This window comes from Mixophyes fleayi, chromosome 9, assembly GCF_038048845.1.
Source record: "Mixophyes fleayi isolate aMixFle1 chromosome 9, aMixFle1.hap1, whole genome shotgun sequence".
In the NCBI taxonomy this organism is placed as follows: domain Eukaryota; kingdom Metazoa; phylum Chordata; class Amphibia; order Anura; family Limnodynastidae; genus Mixophyes; species Mixophyes fleayi.
In genome coordinates this window covers 15,232,865-15,253,985 of record NC_134410.1, presented here as the reverse complement: position 1 = coordinate 15,253,985, position 21,121 = coordinate 15,232,865, and the positions used below count along the sequence as shown (strand labels likewise).

The following is a 21,121-nucleotide window of genomic DNA, read 5'->3' as shown; positions in this document are numbered from 1 at the left end:
AAACAGGAGGTGGTGCAAGAGGGGAGGAGAGAATAAAGAGTTTGAATGAGGAAGAGAAGAGAGAATAGGTTCAGTGAGAGGCTATAATACATATATAGAGATCAGTGACTGGGGGTGCAGGGTTAATAGAGTAAGGGGAGATAGTGGGTAATGGGACAAGTTGGGCTGTAATAGGTTAGAGGAGGAGGGGAGATAGCTATGGGGGGAGATAGGGTGGGGGAGGGAGTAGTACTGTGCTTCACCGGGAGGGACTAGTGCAATATCAGGGTGCAGGGTTGCATTGCAGGGGCAGGAGACTGCTCAGAGAGAGGCAACAGGTAGGTGTGCGAGGGGGCCAAGCATTGAGGTGATCACTAGGAGGAGAGAGACAGAGGGCGAGAGGGGAGGGAGGGGAGATGTGAGAGCGTCACGGGCGGAGGGGAGGAGAGACAAGACACACACATACACAGAGACACTGCAGTGACATAGCAGAGGGAGACTCCCAGACACTGCAGAGAAACCACAGGAGCTGACAATCTACAAGGTGAGTACCGCCCGCCAAGCCAGCCAGCGCGCCATGATAAATAGATCGTTATGTCCAAGCAGCGCTGGGCGCAGGAACCTGGTGCCCGGCCGGTCTACCTGTCCTAGCGGTGCACATGGTGGAGCCCAGCGCAATCTCCCCCCAGTCCTAGATGTGCCGCCTGCCTGTCAGTCCTAGAGGTTATCCTAGAGGTAAATCATAGTCATTTCCACCTTGAGGACCATCACACATAATAGCTGTCAGTGGAGACATATTAGTCCCTGGACCCAGTTTGCAGCTGTGCACTGTAATCCCTCTCTATAATGACCTATAGTACATTATAATCTCAGCTACTGCACCTCACACTGCCATTCCTGCACTATACCCCCCACCTCCCACTTACAAATCACTACATCCTCACTCTGCTACTTCTCCAACTTAACTGTGACTAAGAACAGTCTTCTCTTCCTAGGCTCTGTCTGTGGCAGGTCTCTCTATCTCCTAGTCTTATGCTAATAGCACATTACTCCTGATCTAGTTATCCAATTCATACATATCTGTCAATGGGAACTTTTATCAAACCCTAATTCCTTCTCTTATCTCAGTAGACCTCTTGCTGTTGTTACCTCCACACATCTGTGCAACATCTATTCCTACTGACCCCTAACATCACCTTTATGTCATCCTCTTACCCCTATACAACACACAAGGTATCTCTGCTATGCATGTACTGTCCCCGCAGATAAAGCCAAGTCTATATCACGCTCCCCCCATTCCCCCTATTTCACTGAATGATACAATACACCTTAGTGACCTAACAATACAGGGGTCCTGGGTTCTTCAGTGCTGTTCCTGAATGTACCCCACATACCCTCATTCTTTTATGTCTCCTCACTGCTACGCCCCCCCCCCCCCCTACTACTTTCAATGGTTTAACCTCCACACACATCTCAATGTCACTAGCTGCTCCGTAATGCACCTCCACTGCTCCAGTAAAAATCTCAAGAGATAACTATTAAGGATAACACAGTGCCATCTTTCCTCTCTGAACATAACTCTGGGATTGCTGTATAAATTTGTATTTAATGCCCCTAACACAAATACACTATATATATATATATATATATACTGCACTTAGCTCCCAGCCGTCATTATCTACAATATTGTGCCTGTAGCAGTCATTACCATGTCTATAAAATCGTCATGCACTAGTGATTTACTTTGTCCCAGGGGCTTGTTGGCAAATTATAGCCCGAGGGGGTGTGGGGACTTGGCTCAGCAGCCTATTAGAAACATTTTAAAAGGAAAAAAATGCAAGTAGCCCAGTGACCCAGCCCCAGGTAGCCCACCATGGGACCGGCCACAGATGGCCTCCAGCCAGCCCCTGACCATCTTCCCGTCCTGTCTGGATCTTGGTCCAATATCCCCGTACTGTCAGTTTTCCACCCTCACCCATTATAATACCTCTCCTCTCGCTCCGTGTCCAATACACCTCTCCAATTCTTGTTTGGCTACCACCTCTCACCCCTTCCTGTATACCTGTCTAGTATCCACACACTACAATGTCACCCCCCTCTTCTTCTCTATAGGGTTCTGGAATACCTCTTCCAATACAGCGCGTGCTCAACCTGGGACTCATTACAGTTAGGGGCAAAGCGATAAAAAAAAAAGGGCAGATTTGCACCTTGGCAAAACCATGTTGCACTGCAGGGAGGGGTGCAAAGTTAAAATGTGCGGACAGATTTAGAGTTGTAAGAGGGTGTGTACAGCTCAACTCTAAATTGCAGTATAAAAAATAAAGCTGTCTAGTGTTTGTATGCTACATGCAAAATCGGCAGTATTTTCCCTGCAGACAAAAATAAATAAATGCATTTGCATCCCTCCATCGCCCCATGGTTTACCCAGGAGCAAATTTGCTCCCTTTTTTTTTTTTATTTGCTCCAAAGTCTAAATGAGCCCCCCCCTTTATCTATATACCTGTCCACTGCTACTATATAATATCCTGTCTGCAAACATTATTGTGTCGCCCAATAGTGCACCCCTGTAGTACCTCAGCCGTCATACACTGCTTGTCAAGGGTTTCTCCAATAACCCTGTGCGGTCCTCGCACACCACCGCTATAATCGTCTCCCCACCCCTACACACCCCTATCTCAATACCCATGTCCCCTTTCCAATATCCAGTACTCACACACTAATAAGTTACCCCCCTCTCCCCCCGCCTCCCCTATCTGCAGACCTCTCCAATAATCCTTTCATTATCTTTGTCCAGTCCTAACATGTTACTATGTCTCTTCACTTCCTGCCCTGCAGCACTCTGCTATTCCTGCGCAGTGTTTGCAGTAAGCTATCTAATTATCACTTAGCGAGGAACATCTGTATATTCATGTAAACAATGGTCCTGAAAGACAAACATCTACACGCACACACGCACACACGCATACACACACACACACACACACACACACACACACACACACACACACACACACACACACACACACACACACACACACACACACACACACACATACTTTTGCATACGTGCCTAGAAACACAGGCCGGCATACATGTATCTGTCACGTCGGTAAACAACCAAAATTTGGCTACAGCAAATACACGCTAGTGCGTTCATGCTCTGTAAACACACATAAATTTACATGCACAGTTAAAGTATTTGCTGTCGCTTTGTCTAATGTCAAAATAATTCTCCTCTTTGCATGTTTATGTGAATACATTTCTGCTAATGGTTTTAGGGGTGTGATCGCCAGGCCTGGCAATTTGGGCCTAATTTGTCTTAATGGTGATATTGACCTTGATACTGGCTTATGTTGACATTATCCTGGTTTCAGAATATAATAGTACTATATGAATATAACAAAGCACACATGACTAACAAACAGGGCTGTACGGACGGGGTGCAGTTTTTTTTATCCAATGGCACATTCCAGCGCCTTTTCCCGGACCACGGATGATGCCGCCAATCCTACCCTGCACCCGTACTCCCATTCTCACTAAGGGGTCTATGGATCAAGGTCATTTTCACTTAAAAGATGTGGAAAGTAAGTTTGCTATGTAGTAACTGCCTAATGGAGATTTCATAGAAATCTCCTCCGTTTAGGCTAACGCCGTGCAGCATCGCAGTCATAGTTTACTATGGGGACTGCGATGTTCTGCAGTGCATGAAGCTTTCATAAGCTTCGCATTGCACGGACAGGTAATGCCATCTCAGGATGACGTTACCTGTCTTTTCCTGTATGGTGGCTCAGTGGTTAGCACTTCTGCCTCACAGCACTGGGGTCATGAGTTCAATTCCCGACCATGGCCTTATCTGTGTGGAGTTTGTATGTTCTTCCCATGTTTGCGTTGGTTTCCTCCGGGTGCTCCGGTTTCCTCCCACACTTCAAAAATATACTGGTAGGTTAATTGGCTGCTATCAAAATTGACCCTAGTCTCTCCCTTACTGTCTGTCTGTCTGTCTGTCTGTCTGTCTGTCTGTCTGTGTGTTGGGGAATTTAGACTGTAAGCTCAAATGGGGCTGATGTGAGTGAGTTCTCTGTACAGCGCTGCGGAATCAGTGGCGCTATATAAATAGATGATGATGATGATTCTGCTGAGGCCTCTCTGTGCACATGCAGCACTTCCTCCTGTCACCGGCAGCGCTAAGCGGGGAAAAAAGATCGCAGGAGAGGGGTCACTCCGCCGCGGCTCCCAAAGTAGCCCCGGCACGGTGCATCTTAAGCGGTACCTAGATAAGCATCACTGCCATGTGTAGTGATGCATATTTAGCTGTACCGCATCTTATTGATGCATATCATCATCATCATTTATATATATAGCGCCACTGATTCCGCAGCGCTGTACAGAGAACTCACTCACATCAGTCCCTGCCCCATTGGAGCTTACAATCTAAATTCCTTAACACGCACACAAACTAGGGTCAATTTGTTAGCAGTCAATTAACCTACTAGTATGTTTTTTGGAGTGTGGGAGGAAACCGGAGCACCCGGAGGAAACCCACACGGGGAGAACATACAAGCTCCTCACAGATAAGGCCATGGTCGGGAATTGAACTCATGACCCCAGCGCTGTGAGGCAGAAGTGCTAACCACTTAGCCACCGTGTTGCCTAATGCATAGACGCCTAAATGTAGAGAGCGGGGTTCATTCAGTGACCCAGTACGTCCTCCCCACTGTAGGATGCGCCATATCACGCCAGTAACGTTGAAGAAGTTTTCGCCATCTGCAATTGCAACAGGTGCATATTAGGCAAATGCCAATGGTACTCTTCAAGGGCAGCATAAAAATGGTTTTATGCTGTTTTTATTTATTAATTTCCAGTAAAAAAAACAAAAACAAATATTTGGAGTGCCATATATAAACAGCATGAGTATGTGCGATACACAATTACTAACATTAACTACCAGCCATTGAATACAACGGGGGGAATTCAATTGACCACGTTACTTGAAAAAGTAACGCGGCCTTTGCACTATTACTGTTATTACGGTAATAGTGTGCGTAAATACCGTTATTACGGTAGTTTTAGCGCCGGCTTTGAAAGCCGGGTTAATATTACCGTAATTACGGTAATACATTTAATGCGACCGTACTTCGGGGGGAATTGAATTCCCCCCAACTTGTACACACTCATTTGTATTGGTCAGCTGTGTAGATTAATTGAACACTTGTCACTGATATAGGTCAAAGTCTTGGAAAGAAATGTAAAATTTGACAATTGACGCTATAAGGCTCTAGTGTTGGCACCTACGTGGGGCAGTGCCCTTCGTATTCTGCCTTCTCATTCAGCAGCATGCATATAAGCTCATAACCCATCCAAGCAACTATGTTATTATATAATAACCCGTGGCGTTACAGAATAACAAGGCAATGGTAGTAATGCCAACAAACTCTCTTAAAAGGAAGTTTTCATTAAACAAATATGCAACGTTCCGTTCTCAGGCAGAATAATTGGATCTGTGTTGTGCAGATTCATACTTCCTCACTTACAAAACAACTGATGTAGTCTCGTGTGTTTAATGATCAGCCAGCGTCAGACCATCCTAATTATCACAGAAGGTTGAGCACAGACGTAACACACACATGGTTAATGTTTGGGGTCAATTTATTTACATAAATTAAAAGTTTTTATTTTTTTTAAATGTCATTCATCACTATTTTAGTTTCTAGACATCTTCCTTCATAAGCTCTTCTCCCTTGCAAGGTTTGGGAGCTGGGACGTGTAGAGAGGAAACCAGGGGCAATGAGCAAAACGCAGGATGTGGCCCAATTCGAAATCTGAGCCCAGTTATTTGCAGACGGCTTCCGCTGTGTTTTGTGCTTACTCGCTCCCTCCCCGGAGAAGGGGACGCTGACAGACTCTGGGTGGGCTTTGGGAGGAGGGGGGTGCATGTATCACGCATAAGGTACCATGGTATTGAGAAAAAAAAACTCCCACAGTTGACAGGTTCTGTTTAAAGGGCTACTAAATCTAAGATACAAGATGCCTTATGTAGAGATGCGATAAATCACTTTCTCAGATATATATTAGATAGATAGATCTATATAGAGATAAGTAAAAGTTTCCATTTCTTCGCCAGATATTTCACATTGTATTATTTTCTGTGGAGCTGACCGCAATCTATTATGTTACGTTGCTTATGGATAGGGATCGGGCTGGACGCAGTGGCCTTCAATGGGATTGCTGACAGGAAGTCTGCTGTGCGTCCAAAAATGTCTTCCTCTACGGCAAGGTTTTATAAAAAAAAAATTGGTTCTGATAAGTTTCTGACATTTTTACGTGTATATTTGAGATTCTCATCAGTGGCTCCTTTTATGTAAACCAAGCTGTATTTTAAGCTTAGTGGCCCTTTAAGAAAACATTTCCACCTCCTTAGTGGTGGTTGCTTACCATGCAAACTAATGAATAATTCCTAAAGTGCTAAGTGGTTAGCACTTCTGCCTCACAGCGATGGGATTATGAGTTCAATTCCCGACCATGTCCTTATTTGTGTGGAGTTTGTATGTTCTCCCCGTGTTTGCGTGGGTTTCCTCCGGGTGCTTTGGTTTCCTCCCACACTCCAAAAACATACTAGTAGGTTAATTGGCTGCTATCAAAAATTGACCCTAGTCTGTCTCTGTCTGTGTCTGTGTGTATGTTAAGGAATTTAGACTGTAAGCTCCAATGGGAAGGGACTGATGTGAATGAGTTCTCTGTACAGCGCTGCGGTATCAGTGCCGCTATATAAATAAATGTTGATGATGATAATAAAGTGTTAGTCTCGTGTTTAACAAAAAATAAACGCCGAGTTTTTTCCTGTCAGAAAAATGCTGCGTATTGAAGCTCATTTTGTGACGCATGGACGTGAATGAAAATGCAGTTACCCTGTCCCAAAAGGACAGTATGCCTCTGTGGTGGATACACCGCAGTTTCCATCCACTGGTACGTGGCAGTGAACCAGTTTCGGAGTGCCACGTCATGATATCACTGAGGCAAAAGACGATGTGTTCTCACGAATATTAAATCACCCACAAATTGGCTGCCCAACAACAAATAAAACGTAATACTGAAGACCGTAACAAATCAATTATTGCAAAACACTTGGTGCCTGAGTCATTAAGGAAAGTAGGGCAAAAAAAGGAGTAAATCTTCTCTGGGACAAACCATGTTACAATGCAAGGGGTGCAAATTAGTTTATTATTTTGCACATATGTGAAATACTGGCTGTTTTTTCATGTAGCACACAAATATTTGACAGCTTTATTTTTACACTGTAATTTCAATTTGATCTAGGACATGCCCTACCCCAACTATTAATCTGCCCCCACATTTTAAATTTGCCTCCCCTCCAATGCAACATGGTTTTGCCCAGGTGTAAAATTACTCCTTTTTAATGCTTTGCTCTCCCCAATGATTCAGGTCCTTTGACTGCATTTGGTACAAACAAAATCAGTGTTAACTGTTCTCTTGAAGATTATATGATAATAAAAGAAACTATTTGTAAATTGAACATGAATTGAACAGCCAAACGTACAAAACCTTGACTGTTTATAATTGCTAGACTACTTAGGTCTCACTTGCCAAAAAACCCTATTAATTTTGTGTATACATAATTATACCATATAATGTTTAGTAAAATCAAGAGAAGTGATTAAACCAATGCATGTCCCGTGAGCGGCCATGTTTACATTTGAATGACCAGCGTTTTGTATGTTGTTGCTCTGGTTCTCTGAGGTCTGCGCAGTCGTTCAGTAGCCAGGTGAACGATAACGTCACTGCAGCGTTAAAATATTTTATGGTGTTCTGCATGGCTGGTCTGTGGTAAATACCAGGATTCTGGCCCTGTTAACCTCTAACTGTGCTGAGACAAAGCTTACTCCCTATAGTTACCTTATCAACAAAGGGAAGTGTTGATAGGAATGTTGTGAATTGTGGAAAAGTCCTTTTGAAGAAGATTTTTAGGCGGAGAAATTAACTCTCTGGAGATCCTAGCGCTAAGTAGCGGCTTACCGTTCAGACGTAAGGGATTATTTGATTCAACTGAAAGAGATGCTGTAAAATTCAACTGCCTCCATATCTCTAAAAACAAGATATCATTAGTAAAGTAGTATTGGTAATTATACAATTATATTCTTGTGACTATCTTAATTTAATGCTTGCCAAAATATATTTTTTAAAAATTACAATAAACAGTATATAAACAATAAAGATTCAGATACATTTTACGGCAACTGTAGAATACCGCAACCAATCTGGTTACTCACTTGTTGGGGCTAAAACAACCAGCAGACCTATCTCAAAATGTGATCAGGTTAAGTATTGATAGGAAGTTTATCGGACATGTGAGCCAATGCCCATAAAATTGATGTATGTGCGGTTGTACTCTACGTTATCTAGTCATTCAACCTGGGGGTAAATATATCAAGCTGAGAGTTTTCCGGCGGGTTTGAAAAGTGGAGATGTTGCCTATAGCAACCAATCAGATTCTAGCTGTCATTTTGTAGAATGTACTGAATAAAGGATAGCTAGAATCTGATTGGTTTTTTAAACCCGCCGAAAAACTATCAGCTTGATACATTTACCCCCTGGTCACTGAACAACCAGATCTGTCCAATTTGGCTTCCCTAGAAAATAAGCAATCTAGAAATTATATTGTCACTGTGGGGGAGGGAGAAATCCATAGAACTGGGTTGCACTGAACAGCAGATTCGCAATGCAGCCCTTGGCATTCTCTTTAGATTGACCGTGTAACACTTTCATTTCCATGTTGCTCAGCTAAGGAATATTGCATCTCTATTTTCATTTTAGACACAAATGCTGCTGAACTCCGTGCAAGAGACCAGAACAGACCCCATTTGGATATCTTTACTGACCATGACGATATCTCTCGGTGTGCCTGGTCTTATGTTAGATATCCTGGGAACAAAAAACAAATTGAAGTGCTGAAAATGCTCAGGTCTGATTAGCTTCATTCAATAAAAAGGGTCTGGGGGGAGCAGAATAGTTTATATATTGAAACCAAGATCACGGACTTGAGCGATTGTCTTATACTTAGTTCATTTTTAAAGGCACGTTCCACCTTCGGATAACTTTAACCCGTTCACTTGTGCAACTTTTACTAAATACATAGGTGGGTGTATATGGTTTTCTTTCTAGCTGCCATTTATATACTGAGGCAGAGTGGTTTGTTGTCACTGCTCTGGGATATAACACATATCTTTGGGGACAATTCTGTGTTGTGTTTCAGGGCACTTTAAAACAAACAGTTCTACTTGATGATGGAAATACAAGGCTGAAAAGCAAAGACGGGAGGCAGAAAAATAAAGCAATAACATTAAAAAAGGTTGTAGGAGGAAATCCCAAAACAGAAGGCAACGTGTTTAGTGAAGGTTGTTGGTGGGTTGTACACGTCTATAAACTCACCTGAAGTTGGAAACACCATTAATATCTGTACTATATGCTACCTTTTAAAATGTATTTATTATTGTTTATTTATATAGCGCCAATCAGATATCTCCATGCTGTACAGAGTATTTAATTATTCGCATGAGTCCCTAGCCCATTGGAGCTTACAATCTAAATTCCCTACCACATACAGACCAGTTTGTCCGACGCCAAATAACTTATCAGTATGTTTTTGGACTGTGGGAACACAGGGAGAACATACAAGTTCCACACAGATAGGTCTGGTTGGAATCTTGTGACCCCAAAGTTGTGAGGCAGCAATACTAACCACACAGCCCATGTAATGACCTCATAACCTTCTGCTAATCGCTGAAAACATCTATTTTTTTTATTATTTTTTTAGCCACAGTGTACATCCTCATACCTCCTGTCACTATCCTCCTACCTTACACACCTCCTCTAGCACCTGTTCTCTACCCTTCCCGCTCACACACCTCCCTTTCGCATTCCGGGACATCTGCCTGGGCTGTATTTAACTTGCCTCCTCCATTACATATTTACACAGACAGGTGCGTATTTGCACAAACAAAAAGGCTACGTCCTCATTTAGTAATGGGCAAAATTACAAACCGTGGAGGCAGCACATGTTGTGGGAAGTCACGATTCACAGGTGTTAACTGTTTCCAGACAATCAGAATAGAGTCATAGGGGGGAGATTTACTAATACTTCTAAAAAGGAAAAGTGGAGGTGTTGCCCAGATCAACCAATCAGATTCTAGCTATTGTGTTCTAGAATGTACTAGATAAATGATAGCTAGAATCTGATTGGTTGCTCTGGGCAGCACCTCCAATCAGATTCTAGCTATCGTGTTCTAGAATGTACTGGATGAATGTGTGCTAGAATCTGATTGGTTGCTCTGGGCAGCACCTCCAATCAGATTCTAGCTATCGTGTTCTAGAATGTACTGGATAAATGATAGCTAGAATCTGATTGGTTGCTCTGGGCAACACCACCACTTTTCCTTTATAGAAGGTTTAGTAAAAAAATATCTACCCCATGGTTTATGTTAATGTGAGAGGAATACATTTTATTTACTTTTGTATGTGACACCCTGCGGTGGGAGGGGCAGATTCTTGTATGTACCACTAATTGTCCCCTTGCGGAATGAGCGACGTATTTAATGCTCCCCTTCCTCTCTCCCACAGATGCTCAATGTATTTAACCCGCTGCGCAAGTCTGGCAGTGACACCTGCCTCTCTCCCGATAATCCTCAACACTGGAAGCGTGTGGCCATCAGAAGACCCCCTGGTCCTAACACCCCCGACCCCTCCTCCCACCCGGCCCCCTCTTTACCGGTCCCAGAAGTAAGGGTGGAACGCTCCTTCAGTGCTGGTCACTTGGTTTGTGACAGTGATGAGGAGGGAGGGGCGGACGGCAGAACTCTGGGGGTCCCGGGATCCATGTGGAGGACACGGAGCGAATCCCACTTGGACACGGGAGGCGGGGTGGAGACCCTCGGGCAAAAAGAAAAGTCTAGCAGTGGATGGAGCTTGCCGTCGCCCAAGACGCTAAGGAAAAAAAGAAGAGCCGCAAAAGTATCAGCAGCAAAACAAAATCTACTGTCGTTTTTCGCCGGATCCTTTAAGGTAAATATAGGGGTCGGGGGAATCCCTCCTCTACAGTAAACACACAGAGACCACGGGGTAGATTTATCAAACCTAAAAAAAGAAAAGTAGAGGTGTCGTCGACAGCAACCAATCAGATTATAGCTATCATTTTCTAGATTGCACTACATAAATGAGAGCTATCATATGATTGGTTGTTATGAGCATTACCTGCACTCTTCCTTTTTAGAAGGTTTGATAAATCTACCCCTCAATGTGAGAGGTCCCTCCCCGTTTAGGGTAACACAAGACGGCTATTAGTCTGCACCTCTGTGGGGGACACGGTGATGAGAAGAGAGCTATGAGTCTGTATGCCCCTCCTCCTTCAGGGTGACGGAGCACCAAGTCTACCCTTCCTCCTGCAGGGTGATATTAGGGAGCTCTTGCTGCTAATGACAAATTCACTAATGGAGACAGATTATCTGGATATCAGGTTAGCCGAGTATATCTGGTCAGAGTCCTCTATAGTACATGCTGTCAGGATTTTGGGGTCCCTTCTGCAAATCTCTAGTACTGATAGCAAGAGTGTTAGAAAGTCACACAGACCGTATGTACTGCATATAGAGAAAGGTCCACGGTATACCAGTGTGTATCTATGTGATCCTGATACAACTGGTCCTGTGTGTGTATTTAGATTTGAAAACAAGGATAAAAATAGACACTTTGGGTTCCTTGTACCATACCAGACCTTTAAAAGCCCGTGGACTGGATCGCACTAGGGTGCGGTGTTTGGTGGTATGTTATCTAGTTTACCCACAATCCAGAGATTTTTTTGCATTACGGGAGGAGGGAGGGGAAATGTTTGGGGAGAAGTTATAAATACAGAAAAGGGGGGAATTCAGGCTGGCAGAAAAGGGGTACAGGGTTATATATGGTGAGAATATGAAGATGTCATAGCTGCCAATAATATTGAGCAATGAAACCCTGCCACTTCTCTTGTTCTGTATATGAGGTGCAATTCTCAATATCTGTATCACTGTATATAAAAAAAAAAACTGCACAGTAGAACTTCTCTTATTCTGTATATTGAAACATCAGCGGGCGTTGTTCATGTTTCTGTGTGTGCATCTGTGTCCCCATCGGTCACCTGTCAAAAAAACAGATTGGAGGGGAGACTGTGCCCCAAACCTCAAAGTTTTCTCTGTAATGTATACTGGTAACAATTCACTTCTGTTCAGGTTCTGACCGAATTGACAAGTGCATAGTACCACTTCTCTTGTTCAGTGTGCCTTTGTCATTCCTAGTGTATCTTCTTGTGCGTTTGTATTAATGAACAATTGTGCAGTACCATTTCTCAGATGGGAGAGGCACGGAGATGTATAGATGGAACAGGGAATGAAATTTAGATTGTAAGCTCCAACGGGGCAGGGACTGATGTGAGTGAGTTCTCTGTACAGCGCTGCGGAATTAGTAGCGCTATATAAATTGATGATTATTATGATTGGCAATACAGGAGTATAGGGCAATTTACACACTCCTCAGGACATTTATAAAAGAGTGAAAAACCTTGTATGAAATGTCTCACAGAGGATGTAAAATATTTTTATGTTCCATAGCAAATGAATTAACTGTGGTTTGACACCCACAATAAACAGTGGGTATGGTTTTTTTGACTTTCTGCCCCATATCCATAGCATAATTATTGGGCATGTGACCACTAAATGGAGATATGGCAATAAGGACCCGTGAGAGGAGAATCGCCTGATCTGATATGCAATGTTTTTCCAAGCTGTGGGCGAAACTACAAGCCCCAGCATGCTTTGCCAGTAGATAGCCACTGATGGCAGGTAAGGCATGCTGGGACTTGTAGTTTCACAACGCCTGGAGAGCCACAGGTTGGCTATATATTGGCTATAGGTTCCATGAAAGGTGAAATTATATATGCACTGCAGAATGTGTGACTCTATTTGCTGCAATACTCCGCAACGCCCAGCAATACGTTCATCTACTAGGAGTAATGTTTGGGCTTTTAGTTCACTAATGAACATAAACTGCAGAACACAACAGACCAGTAATCCATGTGTTGTGTGCTGTCACATTTCATCTAGCTAACCATTAGTATGTGCCAAATCGCGGCACTAGCAGTTCCTCATCCCTGGCATCTACCATCTTTACAGACACTTCTCTTTGTTGCCATGGTAACCGGTGAGCGGGGGGGAAGGAGGGGGGGGGCTGGCTAATAGCCCTGTAAATACTGGCCAAATCTTACTACCTTTACATGGGATTCAGCAGTTAAATGAAATATTGTAAATCACGTCGTCTATACGAGCGACTGCTCATATATAGGTGGATTTTTTTGCAATATCCTGTGGAAAATTATTTCAAGTTCATTTTGGACCTGCCCCCTAAACGATTGTCACAATTTTGGCCAATTACAGTAGGGGGCGGGGCTAAGATGGTGCGATATTTGGGTCATTAAGCCCCGGCCCCCACCACTTAATTATTTGGGGGGTGAGAACCAGGAGGTTGCTCTGCTCTCCCGGGAGATCTCCCAGACATTCCGGGAGAGTAGACAACTATGCGTTAAAGAAAAGCAGCTAATGAATCTCTAGAGACTGAAGTGTCTTTTACATTTCTGTCTCCATTACTGAAGTCATGTTGTCTTACCTGTCAGTCTTTCATTACATCTTGGTCTCCATGAAAATGGCCACCTCCATAGGCATCAATACATGGACATAGGACACAATTTCTGAACTGTGTCATCAGGCCACAGATGGCAAAGCCAACCACGTCTTGTACTGGCTCAGCATCAGGGAGAATGCCAGACTCTTCAGGGAGTGAGGGAGATCACCCCTATTTCAGGGAGTCTCCCTGACATTCAGGGAGAGTTGGCAAGTATGGTGTAAGCAAGAGGTGCACTTTAAATGATCTTTACGAAAAAGTATCGTAGCAAATTCTCATGGTAATTCTGTGCCTCTTTTGCAAGTGAAGAAGTAATTGTGTGATTTGCAGCTTTACTTTTCTAAAATTGTGGCCTGTTCACGTTACCCTGCTACAAATGGTTAAATAAACTATTGCAGGAAGACAAGCTTTGCAAAAGTGCAGAAAATCAGTTTCTCTGGGAACCAATGACACCAGGGAGGCACGAGGCACATTGTGAGGTGATAAGACAAATATTGGTTCACCTTGCAAAATGGCTGCTATGGCTGCGTGTACTGGATGAGTCTACTTTAACAGTGTGGTGCATTCATATAAACAGGAATACTAATAATATGGGTTTAACAACTGGGGAAAGGAGGGGTATAAAAAAAAAAAAGTACATTTTTGCTAATGTTGTCCAGACGTTTTGATCAGGATACTTTATGGGGCTGCGGACCAGCAGGTGGGGTGGGCCTGGGTACTACGGCAGCGCAGAAAGGACCAGCAGGTGGGTGGGCCTGGGTACCACGGCAGCGCAGAAAGTCAGGAGGCGCAGAAGGAATATGAAGGAGATGGAGGAGAGTGTGAGGAGGATGTTTAGGACCTGAATAATCTGACCCTTCATTTCCTGTCGCCTCCCCTCCAGCGCTGGCCTGCATAACACAGCTGCTTTCCCACGATCCCCCTGGCTTTTAACCCTTTGTTTGCCAGACCAGCAGCACGAGCTCTGCTGCTTTGATTGACACCTCAGAGGCTGGCACAAGGGGGGATGTACAAGGTGCAGGTGGAGTTGGTACATAGGGCAGAGCGACCCATTCTTGCCAACACTTTTTAAAACAATTTCCGGGTACACGGTGCTGCTGGGCAGGTGCACGTACTGACTAGGTGCATGTTGGTGGATTACAATCCCCATCGTGGCGTGTGCGCAACTGAACCAGTTATAAAGTCATTTTACTGCATTTTAAACACTTCTCTTTGATAAATATTAATGTGTAAATATCTAGAGAATAGTAATAATAAGGGGTAGTGAGAATGTAGAGAATAAGAGGAATTGTATTGTGCATTTCATCAATATTGGAAAAATAGGGACATTTTCAGGAACAAATCTTTGAAAACAGCAACCTAGAAAATAGGGACAGCTGGCAGATACGGTTTTCTAGCTTGAAAACAAGAAGCAAGTATTCATGGGTACACGATTACTAGCAGCAGCGCTGACGATCCCCCGGATATGGTCATTTGGGCTCGGACTGGCCCTAATAAGTGTAGCTGTAAAAAAGGAACATCTATGAACAATGATGGACAGTAAAAATGTGCAGTAACTGATGCCATTTTTGTGAGGGAAAATACCACCTTCCCTATCTCTGTTATGTGTCCACTTTTACTAATAATATTGGAAATAGGACACATTTTTCAGCACAGTGGTTAGCATTGTTGCCTCGCAGCAATGGAGTTTTGGGGTTTGAGTTGGATCAGAGTGCTGTCAGGTGGAGGTTATAGGGTAGAGTTACTGAAGGTTCTAAACAGGGAAAGTGGAGGTGTTGCCCATAGCAACCAATCAGATTCTAGCCATCATGTTCTAGAATGTCCTGGATAAATGATAGATAGAATCTGATTGGTTGCTATGGGCAACATCTCCACATTCCGTTTAGAAGCTTTAGTCAATAAACCCCTATATGTTCTTCACGTGTATTCCGTCCATAGCCCAAAAACCTGCTGATAGTTAGGGATGCTCTTAATGTCCTCCTGCCTCTTCTTAAACCAGTTCATAGAATAAATTATGCAAAAATTATAAAAAAAAAAAAAAAAAAAATTCTGAACGATTTAAAAAAAAGGCTAAATTCGAGAAAGTCGACCAGGTTCATCCAGGGGCGCACAATTTAACCTAAACTGATACATTATTAAAAAAAATCCTTGCATCCCTCAAATGCGAACGAGTGTTCGTAATTCAAATTAAATTTATACTTTTTTTTTTTTTTTACTATTTAAAAATATTATTTAGTGTTCAAACTTATTTTAAAAACCTTGAATTTAACATAAAATGTTCAAAATGGATCTTCCAAATGATTAACTAGCCTGTAACTAAATTATTTTGTGTGCCTGCAGTAGAGAAAAATAGATTGTAAGCTCCACCAGGGCAGGGACTGATCTCAATAATGAAACATTCTTTGTGCAGCACCAAGTAGTATGTTGGTGCCACATAAAGAAAGAGTAATAGAAACAATTTTTTCTGGCCATACCTGTTAACTCACTAGTTGGAAACCCCAAACCCGTCACGAGCAGTCATCATCATCACCATTTATTTATATAGCGCCACTAATTCCGTAGCGCTGTACAGAGAACTCACTCACATCAGTCCCTGCCCAATTGGAGCTTACAATCTAAATTCCCTAACACACACAGACACACACAGAAACACACACACACACACAGAGAGACTAGGGTCAATTTTGATTGCAGTCAATTAACCTACTAGTATGTTTTTGGAGTAGTCGGATGTTAACTGTCATTTCTCCAGTGTCTGATTGCTTGATGTGAATTTTATTGCTGTGCCCCCTTAGTAAATGTAGAGTACCTGTATGTACAACTGTAAGGAACTCGCTGTCACCCACAGGTACATCAGATGGTGAATTCAAGCGCCGAAAATCTTTACTTACAGTAATAGTATGTATGGGTATATTTTTTATTATCATTTATAAAGCACCCATCCTATTCTGCAGCACTGTATAGAGAATATGTAAATATTCACATCAGCCCCTGTCCCCAGAACTTACAATCTAAATACACGCACACACAAGGATCCATCTTGTCAGAAGCCAGTTAACCTACCAGTATGTTTCCTGGAGGAAGCTCGCGCAAATACGGGGAGGACATACAAACTCCACACAGATAGGGCCTTGGTCCAAATCGATCTCATGGCCCCCAGTGTTGGGAGGCAGCAATGCTAACCACTGTGCTACCGCACTGCCAAACTTTCTTACACAGCGTTCTAGCTGCCACGGGATTAGCTGCTAATCTGTGTGTGAACCTGACAATGGTACGAGGAAATATATAGCCCTTGGCACCTTCGTAAATTCAGATCATATCTCGGCTAGGTGTGTACTGTACGGTAAGAACCCAGTGTGACAATAAGGAATGTGGTCTGATGACTTTTCTCAGTGTATAATTATACCTGCATACACCCGAGATTGCCCCGAGTCCTCTATATTTATTTTTAGGTACAATTCTGTGTTTGTGGACAAAACCTCAGTATCACGGAGTTCCTTATCCCCTGTTTGTTACTGATTATTGCAGCTGGTGTCATTTATTGACTTACAGTTTAACGATCTTAGGAGAGGAAAAGGAAATCTTCTTGCTAGGATCAAACAAGTTCTATAAAGTTCCAGTCTCCGCCATGTGTGTTATGGGAGCTGTTTGGTCTGCAGGCCGGGGGCTTAAGCTTGGCCCTTATTTAGAAAACGGTGGAAAGAGATGACCTTGAGGTCCCGTCCACAACTATTGTGCTTTTCACACGTCCATAAAAACCTGAAAAGTGCATTAAAATAGCTGAGATAAAAGTGTAGATCGGTGGATCCCAAATGTTCTCAGTTTGAGGCACCCTTAGGGTCCCCATAATTTTTTTAAAGGCACCCCTAAGCCAAAATAATTGCCAAGTTGCCGCTGCCTTGACTACCACCGACCCTAGCCGTTGCACCCCACTGAGATTGCCACGGCACCCCAGGGAGCCGCAGCACCTAGTTAGGGAACCACTGGTGTAGATGATGCACTCTTGCTTTCTGAAATTTTAACGCGGTTACAATTTTAGAACTCAGCACCATCCTACGCTAAAGCGCGCTACCAGTAACGTCCATCATATGAGTGAAAGCGCACGGAAATATCGCTGAAGATGCAGGACTAAATCACAGCTTGGTTCTCATGCGCTTATATCCATTTTTCCAGCGTCTATATGTGTACCAACCCTGTCTAGAGATATAGTGAACCTCGTCTGGAGAGCTTGCACTTCAATTATTTTAGGGGTAGAGAGCAGGGTACGGGGGCTTCCTATTTTGTCTAACCACCTTTTGTGAGATTATGTTGCTGTTTCTGAGTACTTGGGGTTTTGTGCATGCTATTTACTGTAATAAACTTGGATCGGGGTGGGTCCCGCTATTTACTGAAAAATAAAGTACTTGGTAAGAACTTTGCTGTTCATTTTCATTAAATCTTAATGAACTTGGGGAGATGATCTCACTATTTATTTGGTAAGTGGCTTGGCCAGGCATTGTAATGAACTGGCAGATATAATCTCACTGTTTACTGTAGAAGACAGTATTTGGGTTGAATCACCTGCTCAGAAAAGTGGAGATGTTGTCTATAGCACCCAATCAGATTCTAGTTTATTTAGTACATTCTGCAAAATGACAGCTAGAATCTGGTTGCTATAGGCAACATCTCCACTTTTCAAACCCACTGGAAACTCTGCGTGATATATGTGTAGTGACATTATAAGTTAAGTTATGTTGGGGATATGCTTCGAGTACTGTCAAGCACCCAACTTAGTGGTAATTCTGCAATGACACTAACCCCTTGTAATCCATTTCCTCTTTTGCAGTCGCTGGCCTCTAGTGTAGAGACTGATATCGGATCTGTTTGTGAAAGTGACAGAGCATCGAGACACAAAAAGAAGGAGTGAGTATCGTTATGCGCCAGGACCGGATCTACATTTTGGCGCCCGTACTCACACTATCCCCGTCTGCTATCCCTACACACTCCACCAAGTTAGTTTAACATTTCAACACCACCAGTTGAACTAAACGTTCATGAATGGATTTTGGTCACACCCTCAGTTAATTTTGCTTTGCTGGAAGAAAAAAAACCATTTGACAGGCGTGCTATGCGGGGAATGAGTTCCGTGCGGATCCCTACCCCCGCCCTAGGTATAGGCCTATTTTGCTGAATCCACGCCGCTGTGCTTTCGTTCTCTCACACTGGTGCCTCTCATCCTCTCTCCCTCTGAAATGTATATATGATTATATCACATGCCTTTTCTCTATCTCAGACAGAAGCATAAAAGAAGTCACCTGTCTCTGTTCCGCCTGTGGCCATCACAGTCGTCTCACATTGCACGGTAATGACGCCTATAAATATATACAACTGTGTTTGCCTTTGCACTTTGTCGTCAAAGGGATGGTGGGAAATATGTGTTTAAAAGGAACAGCTGACTTTTATCTTTAATAGATGGTAGCACAACATGTATTTTGTGCAGAGGGAACATGAAGTCTTTGCATTGATTTGTGTTTTAGATGTGTTACCTGCTCAGGGTAATATATCTCTGTATACAAAGCCTGATCAGAAGCCCTGCAGCCTGCAGCTCACAAAGCACGCTTGTCTTCTTACTGACCTTTCAGTCCGGCAACTCCTATTAATAGGATTTAATAAGCGGTTACTGTTTATATACGGCCCTAGTCATTCAGTGTGTTGTGCCTCTCTGTCCAGATTGGTGGTGGTAAAGGAGGACTTCTCTCGTCTCTATAAGACACTCGGAATCAGATGACCGTATGTCCTGACAGTGATTTATAGACACTTAGGAGGGAATTCACTTGCCGGCCATTACGGTAGGGAATCTCTGCTCATTTTTCCTGGCACCTCTATGGGGTGCCAAGAAAATTAAGCGGAAATTCCAGCCAGAACGTTGGGACAATGTGTCTCCGTGGACGTTCCGGAGACACATTGCCCTGAATTGAATCTTCCCCCATGAAATACTAGTGATTTTATTGTATTTAACTTCTGTAAATAATATCTCTAATTGGTGAGTTATGATGTCATCGCTTGTAGTTGGTGAGTTATGATGTCATCGCTTGTAGTTGGTGAGCTATGATGTCATCGCTTGTAGTTGGTGAGTTATGATGTCATCGCTTGTAGTTGGTGAGTTATGATGTCATTGCTTGTAGTTGGTGAGCTATGATGTCATTGCTTGTAGTTGGTGAGTTATGATGTCATTGCTTATAGTTGGTGAGTTATGATGTTATCACTTGGTGAGTTATGACGTCATTGTTTATAGTTGGTGAGATATGATGTTATCACTTGGTGAGTTATGACGTCATCGCTTATAATATTCGAGTTCTGAGGTTCATCAGGAAGACTTGTGTATTATACAGAATAAAGCACTCCCTACTGTAAATTATTACAGATATTAGAAAGTTGCCACAGATTTTCGGCGTACAGCCTGGTTTTCTTATATAGTCCCAGAACTGTAACTAATATTTCTATAATGTACAGTACAGGGCTGTGCAGGCCGGTTCAATGATACTAATTCTACCGCTACAACTACTGTACGTTTTCTGTCAGCTAATGTGGTATAGTTGTTGTTTTTTTCCAAACAATGCAACAAACAATCACCTCTCATCATGTCTATCTTTTTTTTCTTTGCCCCTCCCCCTCCCTTTATGCTTCTCTCAATCACAGGCCAAGTGTAGAGGAAGTTCAGAATTGGGGACAGTCTTTTGATAATCTCCTTTCTCACCCATGTGAGTAAATTGACCTTGTTGTTATTTTTTCTTTCTCCTGTGCTCTGAGGCCTCGTACATACGGGGTGTACAACAATCCTGGTTAAAATTGAAACCCTCGCTTTAATGAAACGCTAGGAGCGGTTTCACACTACCGCGTTTCACAGATTAAATGAGCGTTAGAACATTACATCTAATAAGCTGTATAAACGCACATTAAATGCTTACAAGTCATGCCCGTGTGTATGAGGCCTAAACCTTCCACTTGTTGCTTCTCATACTTAACTTACAAACATAATTACTGCACCTTGTACCTTCTGTAAATGATTTTACTCCCCTCTTCTTCCCCTTCGCTCCTCCCTTGCATCCACCTCTGTTTGTTTCAATATGGAATCGTCTATCTGGAAACAAATATTGATGTAGATGGTCAGCTCTGCCTCCTGCTAGATTATAATAATTATACCTGTCGGTATCATCCCCTGAATCTTCATGGAGTGTTTGATCTAGTGGCTTTGTAATTAACTTGTTATCACTGAGGCCATTATCAGGGATTTAATTGAATGTTTCTTGACTGCAGCATCTAGGGAAGAGGGAAGCGTCCTGTGGCTCTCCAGCTGCTGTGGGACTACAAGCCCCAGCAAGGCATGTGGGTCGCAGCTTACCCAAGCCTGCTGTTAAGAAAATCGGCATATAATTGACATTTAATTCTT

At 43.0% G+C, this 21,121-nt stretch overlaps 1 protein-coding gene across 2 annotated transcripts in view; it reads left to right on the top strand.

The window, feature by feature from the left end:
* The first annotated feature begins 266 nt into the window (after positions 1-266).
* LOC142102048 (regulator of G-protein signaling 3-like) overlaps positions 267-21,121 on the top strand; it is a 28,391-nt gene continuing 7,536 nt past the window's right edge. Inside the window, exons 1-5 of one of the 2 annotated variants that reach the window (XM_075186579.1) lie at positions 267-317; positions 10,612-11,052; positions 18,518-18,594; positions 18,965-19,033; positions 20,371-20,432. In XM_075186579.1, coding sequence (XP_075042680.1) covers positions 10,612-11,052; positions 18,518-18,594; positions 18,965-19,033; positions 20,371-20,432 — 649 coding nt within the window. In that variant the 5' untranslated portion in view covers positions 267-317. Of the gene's footprint in view, positions 318-390; positions 524-10,611; positions 11,053-18,517; positions 18,595-18,964; positions 19,034-20,370; positions 20,433-21,121 lie in introns of those variants that run through there. The other variant, XM_075186580.1, reaches the window with a different exon arrangement.